Source organism: Xenopus laevis, chromosome 7S, assembly GCF_017654675.1.
Source record: "Xenopus laevis strain J_2021 chromosome 7S, Xenopus_laevis_v10.1, whole genome shotgun sequence".
Classification (NCBI taxonomy): domain Eukaryota; kingdom Metazoa; phylum Chordata; class Amphibia; order Anura; family Pipidae; genus Xenopus; species Xenopus laevis.
This window is the reverse complement of record NC_054384.1, coordinates 20,095,001-20,118,598: the sequence shown is the minus strand read 5'-3', so window position 1 is coordinate 20,118,598 and position 23,598 is coordinate 20,095,001. Positions and strand designations below refer to the sequence as shown.

The 23,598-nt window shown below is 38.4% G+C and overlaps 1 protein-coding gene across 15 annotated transcripts in view; it reads right to left on the bottom strand.

Annotated features, from left to right (window-relative positions):
* Positions 1-4,848: 4,848 nt before the first annotated feature.
* The window catches only part of btrc.S (beta-transducin repeat containing E3 ubiquitin protein ligase S homeolog), a 117,649-nt gene continuing 98,899 nt past the window's right edge, over positions 4,849-23,598 (bottom strand). For 13 of the 15 annotated variants that reach the window (XM_041570396.1, XM_041570404.1, XM_041570409.1 and 10 more), the window contains 8 exons: positions 22,994-23,131; positions 19,843-19,961; positions 15,592-15,841; positions 15,375-15,493; positions 14,095-14,205; positions 11,478-11,556; positions 8,775-8,968; positions 4,849-7,573 (listed from right to left, as the gene is read on the bottom strand). In XM_041570396.1, coding sequence (XP_041426330.1) covers positions 8,807-8,968; positions 11,478-11,556; positions 14,095-14,205; positions 15,375-15,493; positions 15,592-15,841; positions 19,843-19,961; positions 22,994-23,131 — 978 coding nt within the window. In that variant the 3' untranslated portion in view covers positions 4,849-7,573; positions 8,775-8,806. 15 annotated transcript variants of the gene reach the window in all.

The window sequence follows — 23,598 nt, the reverse complement described above, 5'->3', positions numbered from 1 at the left end:
CTGCTGGGGGAGATGATATCACTTTAACTTGCAGTACAGCAGTAAAGAATGATTGAAGTTTATCAGAGCACAAGTCACATGACTGGGGGCAGCTGGGAAACTGACAATATGTCTAGCCCCATGTCAGATTTCAAAATTGAATATAAAAAAAATCTGTTTGCTCTTTTGAAAAATGGATTTCACTGCAGAATTCTGCTGGAGCAGCACCATTAACTGATGCGTTTTGAAAAAAAAAAAACATGTTTTCCCATGACAGTATCCCTTTAAAAGGGAAACGATCAAACAATACCTTTTATGAAAAAAAAAAAAAAAAAAAAAACTTTTTAGGTTTGCTTCTTTGCAATTATGTTCATGGCTTTGTCACAAAAACGTTTTTTCCTTAAAGAGCTTCCAGGAATGTCTTTAAAAAAACCAAAACATAAATTCAGGGGAAAAATACTTTCTATCTGGAAGACTCTGATATTCTACGTTTTATAACACATTTTGACAGAATTCTGCTGAAATTTTTTAAATGAAAAAATAAAATAAAAAATACATTTTTAATGAAGATAAATCAAGCAGATACACAGTACCTTGTTAAAAATGGAACAAAAACATTCAAAAATGAAAAATGGGTGGTTTCAACAACATGATGATAATAGTATACCTTTAAGATTATATTCTGAACTTCTACTATCCATAATGGCTCAGCCTAATCTAAACATGATTAATATGCTGGCAACAGACCACTAAGCATGGCTATGCATAAAAGCAAGAGGAAAACAAAAAGTTTTATCCTGGAAGACTGACATTTCCCTAGAGATTTTTAAAATTGTATATTTAGGTTAGATACGTCTATCCGCACATTTATATTGACATAACAGTAATGAGACCCTGGGATTTTGTTTTCTCTTAACCTTCTTTTTTGGCACAAATAATAATCCTTCCTGTTTTTACTGTGCTTTAATATTTGGTCCAGATAACAGTTCCTGGTCATGTTTTTATGAGCACTTCAGTAAATGAGAAACTGAATGCTAAATTTTTAAGAATGGAACTACCAAGTTTTACACATTTTATGTGGTTTGTCTCTTTAAAAAGTTCTGCTATGCTTGGAAATCCCAATTTTTATAGATAATACTGACAAATATTCTAGATCTCACATGTTATAGATGAAGCTACTTACAAAATGTTGATCTTTATCGTGTCCCTGATCCAAACACCCCAAAAAAGCAGACTGAAGTTTCCACCCCATTATTTATTTCCACTACTTCTCTTTTTATTCAGGCTGTTTCCTACTGATCTACCAGTCTCATTACCAAGTAGCTGCTGGTTTGCTAGGATAATTAAGCACTAGCAATTATACCAATTTGCCTGAGAGCAAAATTGAAAAGCTACAAAAAAAAACAAAGACTAATTAAAATTGTCTTCAAATGCTACACTATGATAAAAATTATTTAAATGCATTTTTTAAAAGTGTCAGCTCAATGCCAATAAGCCCCTTTAGTTTCAGGAACTATGGGGAAAGCAATGCAAAATAACTTTTTTTCAAACCCATATTAAGAGATGTAAATGTCATTAAATTTATACATTTTCTTCCAAAATCGATTGAGGTGTTCTATGAAACGTTAAGGAAAACAAAAAAAGTGACAATGACCATAATTATACGAGTGCAAAACCCTATCCACCCTTTTATCCTCTGCTTTTTATACATGTTTTTCACTTGCCTCCCTCTAATTAAAGCCTGAAATACACCTTCTTCCACATGGAATTCAGCTCTTCTGTAGAAAACATTCATTCTATGAATCTTTCTTCTCATCACAATGCTGACTGCCAGAGATGGGTGGAAATACAATGCGAGGTTTACTTTCTTCTACAACCTGCAGTTGTTGAAAAATAATCAACAAGAAATGATAAACTTCTTCAAGATTAGTCCATGGAATGGAATGAGGGTGAGACATCTGAGATATTGTACCAACACAGCTTTGTTTCAGAATCTCACACTCAACACTTTCTCTGCATTATACCTTTTTCATTCAGTCTAAAATGTTATTTCTTTATTTGCCTGTGTTTTATAGGGTACTGCCCTTAATATAACTTTACATAAGATGCCAAGTTGTGGAAAAAAAGATCCAGTAATATTTTGTGCAGGGGAAAGTTTGTTATTTATGGAACGGTTTCTACTTTACTTCTAGCAAAACAGTTGGATCTTACTTTACGGCAGGGATCCTACAAAACACACAGCATTCTGGGCAAGGGCTTTACAAGACACATGGCTGTATCCGTTACCGGTTATATTATTTTAACTATTCTACTGCCTGGAAAAGTCTTTGATTTAGAATGGAAGAGATGAGGAAACTTAGCTTGGGCAAAGAAAGCAAAACCATTGATCTCATTAGAATTAATACATTAAACCTGAATTGCAAATGTGACAAACATAACAATGATGTTAAATTTGGGTTTAAAGGAGAATGAAAGGCCTATTTACTTGGGGTGTCAAAAGTTTGGCACCCCCAAGTGATTGTATTTACTTAACTGAATCCCTGGGCCAGTGCTCCTATCAGCAGAAAACTGCACCGGTCAGGGGGTTCTTCCAGCGAGCACCACGGAGTTATCGTTTCCTTCTTCTTTCTCCAGTTTAAGTTTGGCTTTTTGCACTAATGCACACCAGTGAGAAGAAAGAAAAAGAAGGAAGACGGTCGCTCTATGGTGCTCTCTGGAAGAACCCCGGACTGGTGCAGTTTTCTGCTGATAGGAGCACTGGCCCAGGGTGTCAGGTAAGTCAATACAATCACTTGGTGGTGCCTAACTTTTGGCAAGTAAATAGTGCCTATCCTTTAAAGGAAAATAAGAGGGGTTGGATGACAAATTGCACTTAATTTTCATCAAGACACTTTGCACTGGTATCCGTGTAGAAATATTAGTTGCAATTCCAACTCTACTGGTGGCAGGATGTTATAATTAAAGTACAGCTCAAAATAATTTGTTATTTTAAATTAAAAATGATCTGAAGAATAAGATTCCTTATTTTCTAATGAAGTCAGCTCCTTGGGATTTTACCCTTTTCCGGTTATTTTTTTTGCTGCAAATTTCAATCTCCGATGAGATAACTAGAACGTTTTTTTTCAGACTGGCGAAGGTACAATGTAAACCCATATGCAGAGATAATTCATGATTAGTGATGGGCGAATTTATTCGCCAGGCGCAAATTCGCAGCGAATTTGCGCGATTCGCCGCCAGCGCATAAATTCGCAAAACGCCTGCAAAAATTTGCATCAAAAATTCGCCTGCGTCAAATTTTTTTTCCAAAAAACGGACGCCGGCGTAAAAAACTGGTGCCGGCGTCAAAAAAACGTGCGCCGGCATCAAAAACGAGGCGAATTTTTCGGCGAAGCAAAACGGCGCAAATTCGCCCATCACTAGTCATGATTTAAGGATATTTTTCAAGTTTCTTTGCTGCAGTGAAAATACAACAATTATGTTTTGCCTAATAAAAGGAAAAATAATTTTAAGCAAGTTTGCAATATACATTCATTACACATTGTCTATGTTTTTTAAGTTATTTGTACATGTATTGCTATTAAAAGCAGTTTGTCCTTTTCTATTCTCTGCCCTGGTGGCTCAGGGGCTGAGCAGCACTGACCAATCACACTCAACAGGGGAGAATGGTGTTCATTCCCTAATAGCAAATTCATATCCATTTGAAGAGTAAAAATGTCAGCTAAGAAATGGTTGTTACATTAAAAACTATGGGAACCTTTCTGGCTTGCACAGTCCTAGTCATAATAAATCTGACCCCATGTTTTTTAAGGGATTTTGTCATGATATTTTACACTGCAAATAATTCACTCTACGGGGCCCATTTACTTAGCTCGAGTAAAGGAATAGAATAAAAAAAAACTTTGAATTTCGAATTTTTTTTTGGCTACTTCGACCACGACTTCGATTCGAACGATTTGAACTAAAAATCATTCAACTATTCGACCATTCGATAGTCGAAGTACTGTCTCTTTAAAAAAACTTCGACCCCCTACTTCGCCACCTGAAACCTACTGAAGTGCAATGTTAGCCTATGGGGAAGGTCCCCATAGGCTTTCCAATGTTTTTTAGGTCGAAGAAAAATCAGTCGATCGATGGATTAAAATCCTTAGAATCGAACGATTTTTCGTTCCATCGAACTATTTGCGGTGAATCCTTCGACTTCGATATTCGATGGATTTACATTCGGCAGTCGAATATTGAGGGTTAATTAACCCTCGATATTCGACCCTATGTAAATCTGCCCCTACATGTAAAATTTAATTCCTGAACCAGCAAGTGTATTTTTTTTAAGATGTAATATTGGTGTGTAGGCAGCCATCTCAGGTCATTTTGCCTGGTCATGTGCTTTCAGAAAGAGCCAGCATTTCAGGATGAAACTGCATTCAGGCAAGCTATTGTTTCTTCTACTCAATGTAAATGAAGGAGTCGCAATGGGACATGGATTTTTACAGAGTGTTGTTCTTAGATCTACCAGGGAGCTGTTATCTGATTACCTTCCCATTGTTCTTTTGATGGGCTGCTGGAGGGGAGGGAGGGGGGTGATATCACTGAAGTTTATCAGAGCACAAGTCACATGACTGGGAGCACCTGAAAAATTTACAATATGTCTAGCCCCATATCAAATTTCAAAATTAAATATTAAACAAATCTGTTTGCTCTTTATAAAAATGGATTTCAGTGCAGCACTATAAACTCATGTATTTTGGAAAAAAAAGCATGTTTTCCCATGACAGTATTAAAAGAGAAAGGGTTATCATGTTTACGGGGCCATAGTGAAACACAGTCTTGAAAATAGATCCCCATCATGATAATGTTTTTCTGGACACAGAGTTTGTTTACTTCATATTTTTATTTTACATAAATTTATTTAAGTAAAGGGTAAAATCATGTGCTTTCTCACTTATCAGTTAGATGACAACACCACAGATACCTTTATAGCAAAGCAGTATAGGCAGGAATTGATTTACACAAAGGCAAAATAATGGCTGAGGATTTCAGAACTTCATATCCCCCCCCCCTTGGAGGGAAATGTGGGAATGGTGCCAACCCACTACACACACCATCAGGATCAACAACAACAGGAATGACTTATTTACACTTGGTATAAGGCACAACCGTTCCGAGCATCAATGGGAAGATGCTGGAAAGGCTGTTTTCTGGTTTGGACATCTATTCCTGGTTATTGTATACATGGCAAACAGCAATGGTTGATTTTGCAGCAAGCATTTTCAGCAATTCATGCATTTAAGACATAACTATAAGCTAATGTGCCTCCATACAAGGGATCCGACAGCAAAAGAGAAACAAAAATTGTTATAGATTTGTTGCTTAGTAGAAACCAGCAGTGATATTTATATGTATTTTGGCTAAAATTAGCAGACTAAGCCCTTATAGGGTCTTAACTTTGCTCTCTAACTTGTTAGCATATTTTCAGTAGCTTGCCCTTATTACATGCAATAGGATGTTGCGTACCTTTAGCTGCGTCTGACAGGGTTTTTCTGTTTCGTTTTTTACTTTTACAAATGTATCGGGGGAAAAAAAGTAATCTTTAGCATGTTGTGGCGGTAGAATGGCAGTCGGATAGCTCCAGTGAGAATTAATGCACAAGGAAGTTCTCTAACATGTAATACAATCCTTTAGAGTTGCTTGTACCACAAAGAGGTGCCATTTCGGGGCAATATAATGTCACTATTGATGAATGAAAATGATCCTATTGACATCATTAGAATTCCTGGATTAAAGTAATGCATGCGATCAATGTATTTTGCCCTCAATTCATCCCGCTATCTTCATAGGCTAAAGCTCCATTTCCCTTCATTTTCCTAAATAGGAGCAGGACATCGTCAAGCAATGGTCTTGCGTCCTTATTGTGTCCAATGGCAAATAGTAATTTTTTTTTTTTTTTGGAATAGTCATTTTGCTTCTCAGAATATGGACAGTGTCCCAAAAAGATTTGAAAATGAATGAAGGGAAACTCCAACTGCTAAGCAGTGTTTCTTAACATTTATCTCTGAGCCCCCTAATTCGGGAACTCAATATCTCTATTCAAGTCATTCATTTTTATGCAATAGGAATCCATGTATTAAAGGGGATTGTAGGCACCTTCCCTAGAGAGAGTATGGCTCCCTACCTATAGGTCAAGAATCCCCTATATTAATGTATTTAATATGAGCACATACACCAACGTCAAACATTTTTTTCTTTACTTAATCACAAACCTAAACACTAACTGAATTAAACGTATGCACTGTGGTGGATTTGAGAGTAGATTTTAACAGTGTCTCTTTAAAAAAAAAAAACAAGTTTGGCTTTAAGTAATGGACAGAAAACAAGTGCATTTTTTTCTTCTTTAAGATTAAATTATAATTTACTGTTACTTTTAAGTGTTTGTACCTCAGTTTTCAGATCATGCAGAATATTTAATAGTGGTTCACATGCAAGAAGAGATGAGTTTAACTACTTACGAAGAGTATCGTGACAAATAAGGCTGCCGGCAAAGATCAAAAAGCACGAGTTAGTAGTCGCGTGTAGAAAATAAACATGGTGCTTTGTGACAGTCAGTACAAGAGCGGGGACAAAAAGAAACACCACCAGGAAAGACACGCACTGCTGTGCCAAGTCAGGGAACGAGGAAGGAAGAGCAGAAGGAAAACCCCTTACTATAAAAACAAGAGACACTTAAATGGAGACACATACAGAGAGGGAAAGTGAGTTTGCGCTATCCTTACCCTTGTGCCACTTGATAAGAACATCTCTAATCGGGTTAATTTTTTTTTTCTAAGCTTTTAATGGCCCATAAAGAACTATACAGATAACTACAACACTTGATTTGGTACTATATGCAAAAAAAACTAGAAAGAGAAAAAAAAAAAAAAAAAAAAGAAAAACTGGATATACACGCAAACACTGAAGAATGAAAAAAAAAAATGAATGGAAAAAAAATAATAAATAAAAAATAACCTTTCATGCTTACTATGATAAAAACATACATTTTTATATCACTTGGGGGGGTCTTAGTCATCATCTTAAAAGAAAATAACCCATTACCCACTTTTTCACTTCACGAGTACTTGCAAAAAACGTTCAGCAGATTTCCAAAACGTAGCCACACCTTAAAGCAGCGTGAGCGTGGGACAAAAAAAAAATGAAAATTGTTCTTTCGCTTACAGCAAAGCAACAGGAATCCTGGCAAGACATTTAAATATATTTCAAAGACCTGTGACTGCTACAGTCTCTCGCGTTTCATCTCTAAAATTGCACGTTTGGAGTAACGTGCCACCGCCACTGGAGTGTGCAACCCATCGCAATGCAATCAGTTGCAAACTCCGGGGACAATGAAGGAAATACAAGAATTCTTCTCATGGCAGCAAATCCTGCAGTCCACTGTGCAGATTGGCCCGGGCTGCTCCCAGCTGCCTGACAGCAATATTCCAGGATGAATCAGGATAATGGGTCTCTCTCTAATTTTTTTTTTTTTCAGCAAATACTGGTCAAGTAGAATGTTTATTTCCCGGAGTTCACAGGCGGTTTAATTACCATACTTTTCAAGCAAGTCCTGTAAGGAAGGAAATGAGAAGCACAGTTAAGGTTGACCTGCATTCTTCACAGAGTAAGGACAATAAATAGAAAGATAAACTCAATTTGTTGGTTTCACATCCCAAGGGATCATGAGCCACAATCTCATACCATAAGGCAGACTGTCAGCCTTATACCAGAGATGCATCTGATGTACATTGTGCCTTGCCATGTTCTTAAATGCCTGCAGTGAAGTTCTAAATGTACTCTCAAGCCACTCTATTGTGTTAAATCAGCCTGTCATCAGTTGCATTGTCTTTTTCTTTTTCTGTGCATTTGTTTCCCCTTGAAATCAAGGCGAACAGAAGAAATGCAATGGAAAAAAACCAGAAGGTATCAGATGTGCACAGTAGGCATGAGATGCCTAGGGTAACATCCATCTGATGGCATGTGTAGGAGATCACTTGCCAGCAGATATCTGGTAACCTCCTGCTGATATCTGATGGGGGTTTAAAATGCGTCAGATCCAAGGACACAGCAGAAATTTTGCACGTATGAAAGCATTTAGAGTGCTACTCTCTTTCCTATCTGACAGTCATACGGCAAAATGCAAAGGGGTATTTAGAAAAAATGTTGATATGATTCCTAAGTTCACGGGATGGGGTGGTAACTTTGGGAAGCAAAGGCAGGATACAGTAGATATAGCTACACTACTTTCAGAGCATTGCACTGCCCCCAGCTCAATGTTTAAGGAAAATAACAGCTCCAGCATGAGTGAAGACACATGTGGTGATTTGTTGCCGCAACTTTTAAAAACAGCGACTTACCAGCTGCAGGTTAATGCACAAGTTGACGATATGTGGGACGGTAGCAGTATGGCGATCAGTTGCCACAATTTGGCAGAGAATTGCCACGTTGTCTTTGCCCTAGTAGGGCCAAAAACTGAAAGCTAAATGTAACTGTGGTCCTGGAGGCATGTATACACATGTTCTGATTTGCCTGTGCAGTGTGGAGCCAGTAACAATTTGCAAAGATATCCTGGAGCTGTGACCAGAGCAGTCAGAACCCAATGTGTTACTAGGATAAATAACTGGCCTTTACAAAAGTCCAATTAATAAAGAAGGAATGAGTTAATAATAGCCAATAGACTTGACATCATTCCACATGAGCATTTTTTGTCTGCACATATAAAATGTGTCACTGACAAATGACCGAAGTATTTAACACTTCTTCCTACCGACCTGTACAACTGTGAGGTACTACGTAGTGTCATTTATCTGGAGATGTACGTGTATGTTCTAGAAGGTGAACGCGTTGATTCTGCATGTGCACCTGGGTCGTTGAGAAAATCCCAGATGAGGATAGTGTCATCGTGAGAGCTGCTTACTATCTGGAACTCGTCAAACTGCAGGCGGAAAACTCTGCCCGAATGCTCCTGGTAAACAAAGCAAAATGAATGTGAACAAATAGACATTAAACAAAGGTATGCTTTAGCATAACTATATATATGTACCACATACACAGTGTTCAGCTAATTGCCCTATAAACCTTAAAGGAAAACTATACCCCCAAAATGAATACTTAAGCAACAGATAGTTTATATCAAATTGAATGACATATTAAAGAATCTTACCAAACTGGAATATATATTTACATAAATATTGCCCTCTTACATCTCTTGCCTTGAGCCACCATTTCGTGACTCTATCTGTGCTGCCTCAGAGATCACCTGACCAGAAATACTACAACACTAACTGTAACAGGAAGAAGTGAGTAAGCAAAAGGCAGAACTCTGTCTGTTAATTGGCTCATGTGACCTTACATGTGGTTTGTATGTGTGCACAGTGAATCTTACGATCTCATGGGGCGGCGCTTATTTTTTAAAATGGCAATTTTCTATTTATGATTACCCAATGGCACATACTACTAAAAAAGTGTATTATTATGATAATGGTTCATTTACATGAAGCAGGGTTTTACATATGAGCTGTTTTACTCAGTATCTTTTAATAGAGACCTACATTGTTTGGGGGGTATAGTTTTCCTTTAAAGGATAAGGAAAGTCATGTTGCACTTGGGGGTGGCAAATGTTAGGCACCCCTAAGTGATTGTATTTACTTACCTGAAACCCGGGCGGGTGCACCTATCAGCAGAAAACTGCACCGGCCTGGGGTTATACCAGTGAGCACCACAGAGCGATCCTCTACCGTTTTCTTCTTTCTTCAAATTTGCGCAGTTGAATGAAATAGCCGACTTTTTCGTTAAAGTTCAGCTTTTCGTTCTACTGCGCATGCGCAGCCGCTCGAAGAAAGAGGAAGACGGAAGAGGATCGCTCTGTGGTGCTCACTGGAATAACCAGCAGTTTTCTGCTGATAGGAGCACTGGCCTGGGGTTTTTAGGTAAGTAAATACAATCACTTGGGGGTGCCTAACACCCCCAAGTGCATGAAGAGTTTCCTTCTCCTTTAATTACCACAAGGGGTGCCTTTTCCATTTAAAAGGAGCAAAACGGTCTCATACTACACTTTGAGAGAGGCTTCATTGCTAGGCACCAAAACTTGAGAGAGAGAGATTAGGGGTGCACCGAATCCAGGATTCGGTTCGGGATTTGGCAAGGATGCAGCCAAAATGAATCCTAATTTGCATATGTAAATCAGGGACAGGCAGGGAAATCATGTGACTTTTCGTCACAAAAGAAGACTTTTTCCCCCCACTTTTTCCTTTCCTGCCCCTAATTTGCATAAGCAAATTAGGATTTGGATTCCCAAATACACACACATATACACACAAAAACACCTATGACAGATGACAAATGTCACCTTAGAAGGATGCACAATTGAAAAAGAGCATGCTGTGAGAGGGAAAATAATCTGGCAAAGTCCACACTGCCTGAGAAAGCTTTGTGCATTTATGGAGCTGCTTTACAGACTGAAAAGTCGAAGACAATTTGCCTGCAGTGAGGAGCCACGATCTGTGAACCTTCTCCAACTGCTTACAAATTGAATGTTAGCTGTAGGAGGGATTTTTTTTTTGCTTATTTCAGGAAAAAAGCCAGAGTTAATTTGGGATAGTCATAATGGCAACAGTGTGGTGGGCTATAATAGCATTGCCTATGGTCAAAGATATAGGGAACCCACTGCATTTGTGTGTATGGCTTTATTTCATCTGACATCATTACAAGGAAGTGAAAAGCATCTGCCAATCATGAAATAACAGATTAATGAAAAGGAACATATAAACGGCAATAAATCTGGGTATAATGATTAGTTGCATATATGTAACAGCTCTTGCTGTCACTGTGCAGATACCCAAAGCCTGAGTGCTCCAGAAATGAGTGTATTAAACATACTCAGAAAATAAGGGAATTGCAGATTTCTCACTTCTCCAGTCTCGAGACTGATTCAAAGAGAAACAGAAGAGATGTCTCTGTGCACTGTGTATAATTCTAATGACTGATGCCATTGGACATGGATAGTAGCATTTAGTTAAAGTCCAGACTGACACTAGCTGTGTGCACAAGGTACATTGGTTAACACACTATTGTTTCTGGACCACCTTTTAATCCATTAACACAATTATGCGATTACAGGTATGGGACCGGTTATCCAAAATGCTTGGGACCTGGGGTTTCCGTATAACGGATCTTCATACCTTTGGATCTTCATACCTTAAGTCTTAAACCCAATAGGCTGGTTCTGCTTCCAATAAGGATGAATTATATCTTAGTTTGGATCAAGTACAAGGTATTGTTTTATTATTACAGAGAAAAAAATTTGGGATTATTTGATTATGATGGAGTCTATGAGAGACAGCCTTTCTGTAATTCGGAGCTTTCTGGATAATGGGTTACCGGATAATGGACCCCATACCTGTTCCACAAATAAGTGTTAAGAATTTCTAAGTGTCTCCAACATAGCTTATAACATTATCTGGTATTACACTTACCACAAGAGTCCGGAGACACAGGGTCCCTGCAGGCGCACGGGGGTCCAAAGCAGCGACAAGGTCCCACACTTTAATTTTCCTGCAAACCAAACCACAAAAAAACTTGAATGAAATGCAGCTCTTTTATTCTGATGGGCAAGCCCTTCTCAACGTGAGCACATTTATTTAATTTTGCGTTTGCTAATTCTGCTAATGATTTGCAAATCAATGTGTAAGAACTAAAAAGCTCTATGCATATTATGGACAAATACATGCATACATCTATCTAAACTACATACATTAAACTACATACATCTATCTAAACTTGCTCCCTTGTCCTTCTTCAAGGGGTTGTTCACCTTTGAGAGCTTTTAGTATGATGTAGAGCAGTGATCCCCAACCAGTAGCTCCTGAGCAACATATTGCTCTCCAACCCCTTGGATGTTGCTCCCAGTGGTCTCAAAGCAGGAGCTTATTTTTGAATTTCAGGCTTGGAGGCAAGTTTTGGTTGTATAAAAACCAGGTGCATGGCCAAACAGAGACTCAATGTAGGTTGACAATCCACATAGGGGCTACCAAATGGCCAATCACAGCACTTATATGGCACCCCAAGCGCATTTTTCATGGTTGTGTTACTCCTCCTACTTCTGAATGTTGCTCAAAAGGTTGGGGATCCCAGATATAGAGTGATATTCTGAGACAATTTGCAATTGGTTTTCATTTTTTATTATTTAAGGTTTTTGAGGTATTTAGCTTTTTATTCAGCAGTCCTTTAATTTGCATTCTAAGCTATCTGGTAGCTAGGGTCCAAAGTGCCATGCATTGATTTGAACAAGAGACTGCAATATGAATAAGAGAGGCCTAAATAGAAAGAGGAGTAATAAAAATTAGCAATAACAATACATGTGTAGCCTTACAGAGCATTTGTTTTAGAAGGGGTCAACAATGCCCATTTGAAAGCTGCAAAAAGTCAGAAGAAAAAGGCAAATAACTATAAAAAATTATGAAAACCAATTGAACAGTTGCTTAGAATTGACCATTCTATAACATACTAAAAGTTACTTTAAAGGTGAACCACCAATTTTATAAACAGTATCTACATTATCGACAGTACCACTCCCATAAAGTAACTTGATTAAGATCCCAAACTGTAGGTTAGTCGCTCCAGTACAGAGTCTGAAGGATAGTTAGTGTCAAATATTGGTTAAATTCTGTGTTCAGGTCTGGGATTTTTTTTTTGTTTAATTACATGCAAAAGCAGGTTTCCTGGCTGAAATACCATGTCTCCTATTTACAAAATGCCCATTGTGCCTCATGCATAAATGTGAAGCCTCTGCCGGAGTCATGAGATGAGTGAATGCTCCTGTTCGTGTATTGCCAGTAATTGGAAAGGAATGACAAAGCCCAGCAGTGAACAGATTAATACAGATATTTTGAGAAATGCTGTGACTAAAGAATCTGGTGCTGCCAGAACTAAAGAAAAGCTACACTCCTCAATCACGGTGCTGAAAGTGTTTTGTTTTTTGGCCTATGAATTAATTTTTAATACTAAAAAGTCAAATGGTGGTTAGAGTCTGTTTTTTTAAAGAACATATGGACAGACACTGGAGGCTGGTAACAGGAATAGCTGGTTTATGCTTTTGGCAAAGCTCAACTTTAAGGGCAGGGGCAGATTCGGGGAGATTTAGTCGCCTGGCAACTAATCACTTATTATGCGGAGCGACAATCTCGCCAAACTTAATATGCGCTATCTGCTATATAAGGGCAACTGTTGGGCAAAAATTTTATCCCCAACCAAAGTTGCGGGCTCAGGTTTTAAACCAGACTGAACCAAATGCAAAGTTCACTGGCCCATGCATGTAATTTAGAATGGTTTATAAAGTTGAGAAACCTGAAAGGCAAGTGGAGTTGGAGCAGGGCAGGAATCTGAGGCTGCTGCCCATATAAATCATGCCTGTGCCATTTTAAAGGGCTGTGCCATTTTAAAGCTGTGCCATTTTAAAGGGCACCTGTTTGGCTACAATGTTATTGAAAATTCAAGAGTAGTGAGAATGTCCGAGGAACATCTATACGAAGATAGGAAGGCATGCTCAAAGAGGACAGGTCAGTCAGCTATTAATATGGTCGCTCGCCATTACCTACATTTATGTATGAACATTTATTTCCAAATGAAAATATAACTCTTATTCTAAAAAATTATTTACAAAAGGGTTGCCATGTATTTAACTCCTCAGCTATATGTTTTGTAATAGGAAGTGTTCTCGGGAAAAGAAAAAAGTAGTCATAGGAAAAAAGTTAAGTAAAAGGCAAATCAATTAATGTAGCACTTATAATCAATGCCACATAATGGTTTCGCACTGTAAGATATTTGCATGGATATTTGGCCCACAGTGATCTATAATTTTTATGTAACGGAAGCTAGAATTTACGTATGACTGGTCTATTAAGGTAACAGCATAGACAGAATGTGGCCTTTGAAGGATGTCATTCCCTGCATGGACCGATTATACACTTGCTCATGGGTCTTTTTCGGATTATCCAGAAAGTAACCACAAAATCTTACCGTACCAGCACAATACTAAATATTAACAGAACTCAGCAGTGCTCTTTCAAACAAAGAGAAAAACAAAAGTCTCACCCGTCATACGCTCCACTGACTATTCTCTTGTTATCAAAGCGGATGCACCGGACCAGTTCTTCATGTCCTTCCAGAACCCGCAAACATGCACCGCATTCAATATCCCACAATCTGGAAGAGAATACATTAAACTTTTAAAGGAAACGTTAAACATATTGCTAGACTGTAGGAAACAAGTAAAAAAAAAAAAATTACACATGTCCGAGATCCTAGCAATCAGCCCATGGGATTTACATGCCCTGAAAATCAGTGAGCCAATATGTCTCAGCATATGGCCCTTTATGCCAGAGTTTTTCAATAGAAAGGCCAGTACATTAGGCTAATATTTTTACATGTAAATAATTGTTTTCAAGTGAAGATGATTTTTGGACCCCTGCTGCCACCCAGTCCTCAGGAAAACAGATAGGAGCTAAGAAATGGTGAGTCAGTTTGAGGGAAATCACACACATTACTAATTTATTATATTTAACTTGTATAAAGTTCACTGCACTGAATTACTGCCCTGCATGGGCTAATAAAAACAAACACACAGGTGTGAATGCAATGGGGCAGCACAAAACAGCGCTTAAAGGAGCAGTATACCCTTTCACAATGGTGCAATGCTTAGAGCAGTGATCCCCAACCAGTAGCTCACGAGCAACATGTTGCTGCCTTTATTTGGCACCCCAGGAACATTTTTCATGCTTGTGTTGCTCCCAGGGGGCACCCCTAAGCCCGCTGTTGTTCGTCACCCCGTCCCCTCCCTTTTATTCACTCAAATTTTCATCATTGGGACCGAAGCAATGGGGATTGGTGCACAGGAAATTAAAAAAAAAAAAACTATTGCATCCCTAGTGTTTCTAAACCAATGTGGGTGTGGTTGGGCAGCATGCCGCCCCCTAAAATCTTGCTGCCCTAGGCCCTGGTGGCCTCTCCACAAATCCGGGTCTGGTTGCTCCCCAACTCCTTTTACTTCTGAATGTTGTTCTAAAGGTTGGGGATTCCTGGCTTAGAGTTTGTGCTGAATATACTTGTTGCCTATTATGAAAGATCTATCGTTTTTGTTATTTCTTGCTCCAAAAAAAAAATTACATTCACACCAGTCCGCTGACAATTCAATGGTGAACGGTTTTTCATCTTTGTTTGCGTTTTAGCCACCTATTTCAGAAAAACAAATGGGTGAACTGGGACAGTTTTATAAATGGTTTAGTTTCTCCGTTAAAGCAGATGAGCGTTTGTGGGGTACAATTTCTGATAAACATGCGTCATGACTTCCGTTACTGGATTGATTAGAAACTCACCTGATTGTGTTGTCAGAAGAACCACTCACCACAAGCCGATCTCGATACTGTAAGCATGCAATACCACGCTTGTGGCCGTTCAATGTCCGCACAAATTCACATGTACTGGTGTTCCAAACCTGAAAAGAGCAAGAACTCTAAAAATCTAACAGAATGTCCTGTATACACCAATCTTTATCCTTGTGCTAAAAAATAAAAGCAAAAAAAAAAATCTTACCTTTATTGTTCGATCACCAGATGCAGAGACTATATACTTGTCATCAAAGTCCACCACATTTACGGCAGCTCGGTGGCCTACCAGAACTCTTCGTAATGTGATATCGGTCGCAGAGGCCATGTCCCAAACTGCAATGGAACGATCTTTGGAGCAGGTGACCATCATGCCATTATTAAACCTCAAGTGCAGCACAGCCTCACAGTGGTGAATCAGCGTGTTCAACATTTCTCCTGTGTTCACGTCCCACACCCTACGAAACAGGCAAAAAGGAAGGGGACATTTTGAAGCTTTACTTTATCAAGCAATAACAACTGAACTTTGATCAGAGTACAACTCCCTTAGTATGTTTTGGTAAATTTATCTTTCTTACAAGTTTTAGTCCGCAGGTTGTCCTGTCTTCCGTGAAAGAACTCAAATTACAAAAGGTAATACTAAATCCTCCTGCGCGGGTGCATTTTTTGGAACCCATACCCGCAACCCGGAGCACGCAATCTTACCCGCATGTACCCGCTACCCGACCCCACCCCACCCGCAACTACCTTATCCGCAACCCTAAACTGCAGACCATCAAGAATCAGGAAGTGCTGTCATTGTAAACCGGAAGTTACAGTAGACATCAGAAAAAAGGAGTAAAAATTGATATTGAGAAGACCCATGGCCCGACCCGCAACCCACAGAACCGCCGACCCGTGTCTATACCCGCACCCGGAACTTCTACCCGCAACCCGCAGGGTACTGCAGGTTTTTGCGGGTACTGCAGGACTCTACTTCCTATCATGCATTATATTGGGTACAGCAGAACCAAGGTAGGTGCAGGTCCCTACATGGATAGGTCTGTGGACTGTTGTGAGACAATATGAACTTAGAACAGATAGAGATTATATATTTTGATTTAATTTAAAAGTTATGCACACTTCCCAGTTAAACTTGCCTGTGTATCCTCCACCCTTGTCTAAGAAGGAAAAAACATTGATAAAAAAAAAAATACTTATTGTTGTCCTTAAACAATTGTCCAATTCTCATGTGTTTTGGCCAATAACCACTCGATTGTGCCATAAAACTTGCTCTTACCACAGGCAACAAAAGGAATCAGTTGTGATAACTATCAAAATATTTTTCACAATATAACCCAAAACACTAATTAGAATAGCCCAAATATGCACAAGTACATCACTCAGCAACAGCAAATACCCTCCATAGATGGACCAAGAAAAGCACCACTATCTAATGACAAGACACCGATTATTTAGTGTTAAAAATGCCGTAACTTTTGCACCAAGCAGAAATGGTTGACTCCAGAGCCCTGTTTTAAATCTACTTTATATAAATATGTTTCCTCTAATGTGTCTAAACCCAGTGATCTCCAACCAGTGGCTCCTAAGCAAAACATTTCTCATTACCCCTCTTTTTAGTTCCTCCTAGTTGCCTTCAAAGCTGGTGCTCATAAATTTCTGGCTTGAAGGCAAGTTCTGGAGACATAGATACTAGTTTCCTTCCAAAAGCCTCCCCCAAGCTAGCACTCCACATGTGGCTACCCAATAGTCAATTATAGATTTTATTTTGCCATAAAGGCCCCCCCACCTTTGGAGTAGGTTTCTTGTGATATGAATTTTTGCAAATTACAAAGTTTACCAAAACGCTAGCACAATTTTCCCTTATGTAAGTAGTCTCATAGGTTCAATCAATTCTACTACGCAGGGAGGCACTAGATCCTTTATACTATGACCAGAGCTAACAAGTTAGGGACCACCGTATGGGGTTTACCTTGACGTGGTATGGTGGCTTATCAACTTTATGATCATAACTTTGTAACAAAAAACCTCTGTTTTGTAAACATATGCACTTGCATTTATACTGAATTATTTGTGAAACAGGGGACCAGGGAAGTGCATTGAAAAATAGCACTACCCTTATACTTAAATATAAATTATACTTTAACTTAGCCTTTTGAGTGCTCCCACAAACCCCTATTATGCTATATATAGTCTCATAGGTGAATCTTGTAAGCCATGTTGAGCTCATATTATGTTGACCCAGTACATCATCATCTCATTTAGACCAAATAATGTGCAGCCTGGGCCTTTTGTGTTTGCACTGCAGTGGAAAGTTTGTGCTGTTGTAAGAAATTGAACCAATAAGCTAAAACACAGCTTGCAATGTTCCAATATTTACCTGGAACATTTATAAGGGAACAATTTGAAGGAAGAGAAAGGTCAACAAGAAAAAAAAAACAATTTGTTTTTCCATCCACAGAAAGAGTTGGACAATGACTTGAAACTTGGCCTTTAACGCTTTAGAGACCATATCAAGAACCCAGCTGAGAAATGGCTATGTTTTAAACGATTCAAGTCTTCAGCTGAGAAACTGGTCACCATTAATGTGGGGCTCTGTTAACAGTCTGCTCAAAGTATTCGGTAAAACTATGGGAACAAAGGCTCTGCTCTTCGTAACACGATTTTGATGAGGGCCATTTACATTTTCAGCGAAGATTAAAAGTCTCATGCTGCAGTATGGCTACAAACTACAGGGTGACTCGCAGAGTCTCTTCCACACTAGTACCTTTTATTGCAAAGACATTCATTTATTGAAGCTGATTGTTAAAGGCTAAGCTAACTAACTTAGACTAATTACTGAAGAGGCTTCATGCTGCCCGCAGAATGTTTTCGAAGGATATATTTGCACAAAATAAGCATCTAAAAAGATGTAGAGTGCAGTAATGCTTAAAGGAATAGTAACACTATTATTATTTAGATAAATAAGCTGCTGTGTAGCAATGGGGGCCACTATTCAAAGAAGAAAAGGCTCAAGTTACATAGCAGATAAGCTCTGTAGAACATAATAATTTAGCCTTTTTTCAATTTCCGCCATTGCTACACAGCAAAAGTAGTGTTTCTGAAGCAAACATCAGTTTTACCAGTGCAGGGCAACCGTACATGATACTGTATATTCATTACTTTAAAACACAAATTTACTGTCACTGTTCCTTTAAATTCAATTTTCTGATACATGGTAATGCATATAGGGTAGAAAAAGGCTTCTCATTTTCCTATTTTTATTTCTAAACCTTTATTGATTAACATTCTTAAAAGTCTGTTTTTTTTCTTCCTAAAGGAAGCCATTTTGCTTTGCATGCCACCACACCTTCCTGTTTGCGAATGAAAGCAATGTCTAGTTTAACGTTTCTCTAATTGTGAAGTCAATACCATTTGAGAGGCTTACATGCAAATCTGGTTACAACAGAGTAGGCTTCCTGTTCCCATGTGGATTCTGGATTTACAATCTTCGACCATAAACTGCACAACTGCAGTTGCCAATAGCAACAATTATATACTTGATTTCATATTTAAACTTGTACGAGACTGATCAAAACTATTTTAGCATTACTATTTAAAGGAGAAGGAAAGGTTAAAACTAAGTAAGCTTTATCAGACAGGCCTATATAAATACATCAGTAAACCCTTAAAGTAGTGCTGCCTCTGTCAAAAGATACACAGCATTTCTTTCCTTCTATTGTGTACACATGGGCTTCTGTATCAGACTTTCTGTTTTCAGCTTAAACCTCCAGGGCTAGGGCTTGAGCATGGTCAGTTTGCTCCTCTCTCCCTCTCCCCCTGCTGTAATCTGAGCCTAGAGCTAGAGACTCAGGCATGAAATGATGTCACACGAATCGAATATGGCAGCTGCTATCCTAAACAAACAGAGAGGTTCTAGAGCCGTTTACTAGACATGGAAAAGCATTCTGCAGAGTAAATATAGCCTTATAGCTTGCACTATTGTGGCTCATCTATTGGCATTAAACTGCATCAGTAATTTCCTTCTCCTTTAAATGTGCAAGACAAGAACACTTTATAGGAAATTCGAATTTTCGGTCTCCAAACGAATGCGCCATAGATTGCAAATATAATATATGCCTTTGAAAAACATTACACAATAAAGCATGCATTTTACAGATCTGCATGCTCCAGTGTGTCACAAGGCAGAATAAACATGGATATGAATGTTCTGCCCAGTAGTCACTTGATTAGTATATAGTCCAGGAAAAAACATTTTATAATATTTAAATTAAAAAAAAAAAAAAAAATGACGACAGCCACCTAGTCAAGAAAAGTAGACATTAATTTCCATGCAACCTCCCTTATATGCAGAAATAAGGCTTCTCAGATGTGTTTTACCCTGGCCAATAAAAAGGGGCCAAAGGTACAAATCAAAATTAAACAGGACAGGGAAGACCATAACTATTTCAGTACTTACCGGACGGTAGAGTCTGAAGAGCCAGTAATGATTACTCTCTCATCATATTGCAGACAGAGAACTGACCCAGTGTGACCCATCAGCACTCGCTTGCACTCCAAAGTATTCTTATCCCAGATCTGGATATTACAGTAAAAAGAAAAATTATAATATGCTGTATTTACCCTCAGTTGCCTAAAAAGAATTGAATTTACAGAGCAAACATTTTATGAAGTGATACGAATATTGTAGGGCTTGAGGAAACCTATATTTCTTTCACATGGTTTATCACATTTTTTCCTCATATAGTGCTACTTATATAAGCAGTGATGTCTGCAGAATTATTTATGCACAGGGAGTCGTTGCTAATTAGAAATATAACACAATAAGCTTCCTTGTAATGACAAAGCATACTGTGAAAACACTGTAAAGGCTTATTTGTAAGTAAGGTTTAACCTCCATTTAGTCTTTCTTAATTAGACAGTAATGAATGAGGGGGCTGTATATTGTGAGCCAAGAAAATTCTGCTTTTGCACTTATACTAATGATATACAATAATGTTTTTTCACTACGAGTTTTTTATGTACAGGTATGGGATCTGTTATCCAGAATGCTCGGGACCTTGGGTTTTCTGGGTAACGGAGCTTTCCGTAATTTGGATCTTCATACCTTAAGTCCACTAGAAAATGATTTAAACATTAAATAAACCCAATAGGCTGGTTTTGCTTCCAATAAGGATTAATTATATCTTAGTTTGGATCAAGTACAAGCTACTGTTTTATTATTACAGAGAAAAGGGAAATATTTTTTAAAAAAATTTGGATTATCTGGATAAAATGGAGTCTATTGGAGATGGCCTTTCCATAATTCGGAACTTTCTGGATAACGGATCCTATACCTGGACAATGTTGCTACAATATCTTCATCAATCAAAACATTGTGATCCATCTTTGTCTCATTTTGTCTGCGCAAATGTTAAAATGTAAATTGTCATGATTTTTATGGTTAACTTTTTATTTTTAAATTACACTGTTAACATTGCAAATAATTCACTCTACCATTTAAAATGTTATTCTTGAACTAGCAAATGTATTTTTTTTAGCTGTAATATTGGTTTGGAGGCAGCCAACTCAGTGCTGTGTGTGTCAGATTCTCAAGGAGCCAGCAGCACTGGAACTGCTTTGAAACAGCGGTTGTTTTCCACTTCCAATTGTATTTACCACGACCTAGGTCGTGTTAAACATGCTCCCTCTCCCCACCTAGTGGCCTAAATGAGAATAATACCCAAGCAGGAAAAAGCAGGGTTTTTTCTGCTTGGGTGCTATTCTCCTGTCTATGACCAGGTGGAGCTAGGGAGCAGAGATGTCAGGTAGCTGCTATCTGGTTAGCTGCCCATCGTTCTGTTGATAGGCTGCTGATGGGCTGTTGGGGAATAAAGGGAGGGGTGATATCACTGCAACTTGCAGAGTAGCAGTAAAGAGTGACTGAAGTTTTTCAGAGCACAAGTCTACACCCATGCCAAATTTAAAAGAAATCTGTTTGCTCTTTTAAAAAAACGGATTTCAGCCAAGAATTCCACTGGAGCAACAGTATCCCTTTAAGCTGTATTGTTAACTTACTCCCCCATAAGAAAACTTTAAGGCTCAAGTAGCTCAGGGTTAACAGACACGTATATCAAGGCCAGTCTTATGATACGAGGGAAGTGACACATACATTTCTGCACTATACCGAAGAAGATATTTTATTAAAAAAAAAAAAAAAAAAAAATTATCAGCTGTATTTAAACAAAGTAACAAGAGTGGTTAAAATATAGGTGACGAGTTGAATAGAAAACTTAAAAGAAAGTTCCGTAGAAATAATGTTCAAATGATGTAGACATCACATGATAAGTATAATATAAATTGTTTTGCATCTCTGAAGCTGGCAACATTTGGGCACAGTTATAGTTACAATCTGTAAATGAGACTAAACAGTTATGTTTATTAACCTTTATATTTGGACCCTCTTCTATTAAACTTCTAGAGCTAGAAGAGGAACCAAATTCAGACTTTCACAAGTTAAAGCCCAGTGGCTTAATCTCTGAGCCATAAAGTTATGGGTAATGGCTCACTGAGTGCACAGTGATTGTGATTCATTCTTTCAGTGAAGATCTGCATTCCTGTCCACAAGATGTATGTCTAGCTCTGCAGAACCTTATGAGTATTTCTTTTTTTTGTAACTTATAATTTTTTTTTTTGTTTTTAGAAAAAGCACAAAGTAGTAGCATGTTCTGTACAGTCGTTTCATTTGGATCTTAATGAACACTATGAAGGCTCGGTTACAGGTTTATGTTCATTGCTTAGTATCATTTTCCAAAGGTCTATATGGTGGACTGTAGATCAATTGGTACATAAACATTCAAATAAAACTCACCAGCAAATGAAAAGGAAAAGAAGTAAAAAAGAAAGGGGAATAGAACCAAAGAGGAAAGGAAACAGAATGCTGAATATAACAACCTTATGAGTATTTTTGATCCTAGCCACAACTGAAACTTATTCCATAGAATAAGTCTACTCTAATAACTAAATGGTGCGATTCTGCAAGCAGCATCACACCTTTGACTCTTATTTGGTATAAACTTATTCAATGTCATGCACATAAGTTATTAAAGGAGAAGGAAAGTCTTTGTGCACAAATGTTAGGCACCCCAAGTGATTGTATTGACTTACCTGAAACCCCAGGCTAGTGCTCCTATCAGCAGAAAACTGCACCGGCCCGGAGTTATACCAGCGAGCACCACGGAGCGATCCTCTTTCTTCGCGCGGCTGCACATGCGCAGTAAAACGAAAAGCCGAACTTTAACTAAAAAGTCGGCTATTTTGTTCTACTGCACATGCGTTTGCCCAGGGAAGTTTGAAGAAAGAGGAAGCCGGAAGAGAAACACTCCATGGTGCTCGCTGGAAGAACCCCGGGCCTGTGCAGTTTTCTGCTGATAGGAGCACTGGCCCGAGGTTTCAGGTAAGTAAATACCATCACTTGGGGGGTGCCAAACATTTGGCACCCCCAAGTGCAAGATGATTTTTCTTCTCTTTTAAGTCATACTTTATAGTGCTTTTAGTGCTCTGCAACATACAATTCATAGAATATACTATAAAATCGCCAGTATAAAATGGCTTTTTGCCTTTATACTAACCTTAATGGTGTTATCTCTGAGTCCACTTACTATCTTCTGATCATCGTACTGCAGACAGTATACTCCTTTGCTTGTTTCACTCCGGCAGTGAATTCTTTGTAAGCTGTGTCTCCCACAGCGCCAGTTGGACTCGATTGTCTGTGTTTAGAGGGAAGCATGGATGGCAAGCACAATAAAAACTATTAATTTAGCAAAACAATTATATACAGGTATGGGACCTGTTATCCAGAATGCTCGGGACCTGGGGTTTTCCGGATAATGGCTCTTTCTAGGATGTAAAACTTCATACCTTAAGTATACTAGAAAATCATGTAAAGATTAAATAAACCATATATATATATATATATATATAAAAATAGGAATCACTACCAAGTTCATAGGTCCAAAAGGCCTCTCGCTGGAGCAATAAGTGATCAACATCTCCTCCCCGTGGGGGCGTTGGAATAAAGTCTATCGACATACACTTAAAGGCTACAATAGAATGTTTAGCATTTAGCCAGTGCTGTGTTACCGGCTGTTTGGATATGTCCTGTTTTTTTGTATCCCCCTTGGGTTTAGGATCCAAAGCTGCCCTAATTGAGGAGCGATACATGCTAATGCGCTCT